Source organism: Gavialis gangeticus, unplaced genomic scaffold, assembly GCF_001723915.1.
Source record: "Gavialis gangeticus isolate Ggan-Ray unplaced genomic scaffold, GavGan_comp1, whole genome shotgun sequence".
NCBI classification, from domain to species: domain Eukaryota; kingdom Metazoa; phylum Chordata; order Crocodylia; family Gavialidae; genus Gavialis; species Gavialis gangeticus.
Genome location: NW_017729029.1, coordinates 46,039,655 through 46,043,691, shown reverse-complemented (window position 1 = coordinate 46,043,691; position 4,037 = coordinate 46,039,655). Strand labels below are relative to the sequence as shown.

At 43.0% G+C, this 4,037-nt stretch overlaps 1 protein-coding gene across 1 annotated transcript in view; it reads right to left on the bottom strand.

Moving 5' to 3' along the window:
• The window catches only part of TRPC5 (transient receptor potential cation channel subfamily C member 5), a 156,293-nt gene that overhangs the window by 46,396 nt on the left and 105,860 nt on the right, over nucleotides 1–4,037 (bottom strand). The window contains exon 6 of the mRNA XM_019521044.1: nucleotides 1,340–1,535. Coding sequence (XP_019376589.1) covers nucleotides 1,340–1,535 — 196 coding nt within the window. The remainder of the gene's footprint in view (nucleotides 1–1,339; nucleotides 1,536–4,037) is intronic.

The window sequence follows — 4,037 nt, the reverse complement described above, 5'->3', positions numbered from 1 at the left end:
GGGGGGGGTCTGTTTTCAGTGTGATCAACTAGTTGGGACTAGCCTGTGAGCATTGGCCACTGACTTTGGAGCATGCAGACATAAGCAAGCAAGCAGTGTCCCGACACTGTCATACATGTCCAGAGAAGGGTGGGAGCTCCCCGTGCTCCCCCCGCATACGTTTCCCACATGCTTCTATCTGACTGGCTGACTGAGGGCACAAACTTCTACCAGATACATTTTGGGCTTCTGTCATCACAGAAAACCCACAATGTCAGGACCTGCCCAGCCCTATGTAAGTACCTGGACCATTCTACTTCATTTCCCAGCTATCCAACTGAGCGTGCTCAGTGGGTACATGCACACTTGCACATCCAGAACTGAAAAACAAACAGTAAATCCCCAAAATGGCAATTATATGACAGTGTGTGCGCTCTTAGGCTTTAGGAACAGGAAGTAAAATAGAATTTAGCCCTTTGTCTCTTGTTCCCTTTCCCAAACCATCCAACACAGCACCACCCCATGACATCAAGAGCCAGGGATGATAATCAACCAAACTGACACGTTCCCTCTCTGCTTTTTACCTATTTGAAGACCATGTTCACAAGGTTTAGGCTCCCTTTAGGCTCATGTGGAAAAAGATCCTTAACAAAACACAGAGCAGTGCCTTTCAAGGATCATAGACTGAGTAACTGTAGTTACTGAAGTCCTACCCAAATACCCAACGTGCCTCAGAGAACTGGAAAAGACTGCAATTGGGTCCACAGTGTGTGACAACTCTGAGGTCGGATTTTGCTTTCGACACAAATGCTCTTGGACTCATTGATTTCAGAGATGCACCACAGGCACAGGCAGTTATAGAACTGATTTGCATTTCACTTGGAAATGGACTGATTTCTACAGGACTGCTGTGGAATCAAAATGACAGGATTGGTCCCTTGCACATATGAGGAAGGTAGCTCTGACTAAGAAACACTAGGAATGAGGAAACAGGACACCAGAAAACAGGTAAAAATAAAGAGTGAAGAAACATTTGAAAATGCAACCAGCCCACTGCATTCTGTGTTTCTTCTGTGCTATGGAGTAAGCAAGCTGTTAATGACAAAGTGATTAATACTCCTGAAGTACAGAATCAGAGAAGACAAGGACAGTTAGCAGGCTACAGCCCTCTGCAATCAAATAGCATTAGAGTTGAACATAGCAGCCCATGCGAGCCTAGAAACTAACAGACTCAGCCTAGTGAATGGAAATTCCAGCATACCGCTAGTCAGGAGGTATTGAGATGTGCATGTGCTACGTGTAAAGCAGACACATCTTGCAGAAGAGAACATCAGAAAAGGAAGAGGAGGAGAGCACTTACAGCAATGAGCTGGTAGGAGTTGTTCATCATGGCTATGAGCATGTTCAACAGCACAACCAGGGAGATAACATTGTAGGTTCCAAACATGGTGGCCCCAACAAATTCGGTGAACTCATGGCGGGCTTTCACATTGGTGACGTAGAGATTCAACAGACCGAACACAGACCAGAAGAGTGACTGGAGGGTCTCAAAAAGTCTGCAAAAGACAAACGGCACATTAATACTTGTTGTTGGGAGAAGGAACATACTTAGGTCTCTATGAGCCTTGCTGTGGTGAAGGTGAGTACTGAAGTGATCTGCACTGCTTTTGCGCTGGGTTGAGTAAGCAAAAGAGCAACACTTATTCCCCCTTTTGAGGGGAAGGGCATGTGAAAGAGAGAGTTGTGCCTTGATTATACTGGTGTCTGCCCTCTTCTGAGTGTTGACTGGCACTTGGGATGCTCTTGTCCATATGCTTGAGGGTGCAATGCCCAAGTTCATAACCGCCCCTGAATATATGTGTGTGCACGCATACATGCATACACACACACACACACACACAGAGGATCAGACTTTATCTGGTCCTCCTTGCCATGATATATATGGCAAAAGGAGCAGATAATATATACATTTGAAAGAGCTTTCCTGCATATATGGTTTGTACAACTGTTCCTGATTAAGACACCGTGTAATAAAGGGAGGTATTATAGATCTATATATTATACACGTGCGTTAAAAATGTTGAAGCACAAACTCCCCTGTTAATAATAGTGGCATGAGTTCTAAAGAATTCAGCAGCAGTCTGGGCAAACCAACACCATAGGTCATAACACCTCCCTTTATTGGAGTGTCTTCATCAGGCACAGTTGTACAAACTATATATGCAGGAAGCTCATTCTTTACCACTGACGTCCAAAACGGCCGCATCTTAATAGTTCACAGTTATGCTGCATTAAAGGCAGAAGGTGAAGAATATTATATCCTGTTAAAACTCCAGGATTAATATAGAGAGCATGCAGTAACCTCAGCAGAAATGTAACCAGGATAGTGGGATTAGGATTCTTACTCTGGGTTCTACCATCATAATTGGTCAGGAACCTGTATTCATGCCACACTGCAGCATCATATTGGAACAACTGATCAGTACTGAGTCAGGAGAAAGTGTGTCATCTAATTAATACAGCATGACGAGTTTTTCTTATGACTCCTCCATCCAAAGACCAACTAGACCTGACCTCACTTAGGTCTAGGGCTGATGAGATCATACTAGGTTTCTATCGCTTCAGCCATAGACAACTGACTTTTTGCAATCACGTCAAATACATAATCAGCATTCTGAAACATGATGCCACTTGGGTATTGTTGTGTCAAGTCTCTAAAAATGGATGCTTTGCATTTAAGACTTTGGTTTTTTGGCCTGGAGTCAGCAGACACGTGAAAAAAATACTACAGTAAAAACCAGTAAATATACATTATGCTATTTTGCCTAAGCTTGAAAAACAAGCAATCTGTGGTGTTTGCCCAGGCTCCTTTTGAATTCTTTAGCACTCACACCACTATTATCAACAGGGGAGTTTGTGCTTTAACATTTTTAATGCACATACTACAATCTAATTATTTTATACCATGGGCCAAATTATAAAGTCTCCATTAAAGCAAAACACCCAATGATTTCACCAACCTGAATTCTGCAAGAGGATTTTTCATTGAATAAAGAATGTTTAAAAACAGAATAAGGATTAATAATTTTTAAGGTAAAGCAATATATAAGGCAATGTGTCATGCATGTAAAATCAATATATAAGGAAATCGTTAAAGACAGTCATTATGGGGAACCTTATCATCATAAGACTACAATCTATAATAAAAAGTATGCCAATAAATCCAGCTGCGTAGCCCAACTCTTATCAAATGGACCCAAAAAAAAAAGTTCAAGAGTCCACAGGAGGCTAATAAAAGGGACTAGCTGTCCAATTCAACTAGATAAAAAATCAGAAAAGGAGAGAAAGACAAGGACAAACCCAGTTGTGCAGAAAAGAAAAAGGTTCAGAATGAACCATCCAAAATAAATGGGTGTTGAAGCACAGGGATCACCAAGGACCTGCTGGGGGGCTGTATGTCTGGATGATTCACTATAAAGCATCTTGGGGAAAAATCTGTTTTGGCTTGAACTTAAGCTGTACCTGGCAGAATTACAACCTACCCATCCGTTTCAAGTAGGAGCGTGGGCCGAGAGGTGGTTGTTCAAGACACCTCAGGCTTAGAGAGATATTCTCTTCTTAGCAATAATATAACCAGGGTGGGGCAAGTGGGGCTCCAGCCCAGAACGGTGGCTCCAGGGACCCTGTGCAGTGGCAGCAGTGGGGACATGGGGACCCTTTGTTGTGGTACAAGCAGCTGGGGGCTTTGACCTCTGCTTTTTGGCTACCATTTAGGGTACTGAAAGGGAAAGGGGCATGCTCAACCGCAGCTCTGCCCAGTGCACAGAAATTGTTATTTATGCCTCTGGTTCTTAGCCACGCTCGTATTAAACTATAATAAGTACTTTAATGTGAATGACCTGGTACTTGGACTTGTGCCATTACAACTGAGAGGAAAACTTGGCCGCAGGTTAGGAAGGAATGCTATATTTTACATACATTCTCTCTCTGTCACACACACACACACACACACACACACACACACACACACACACACACACACACACACACACACACAC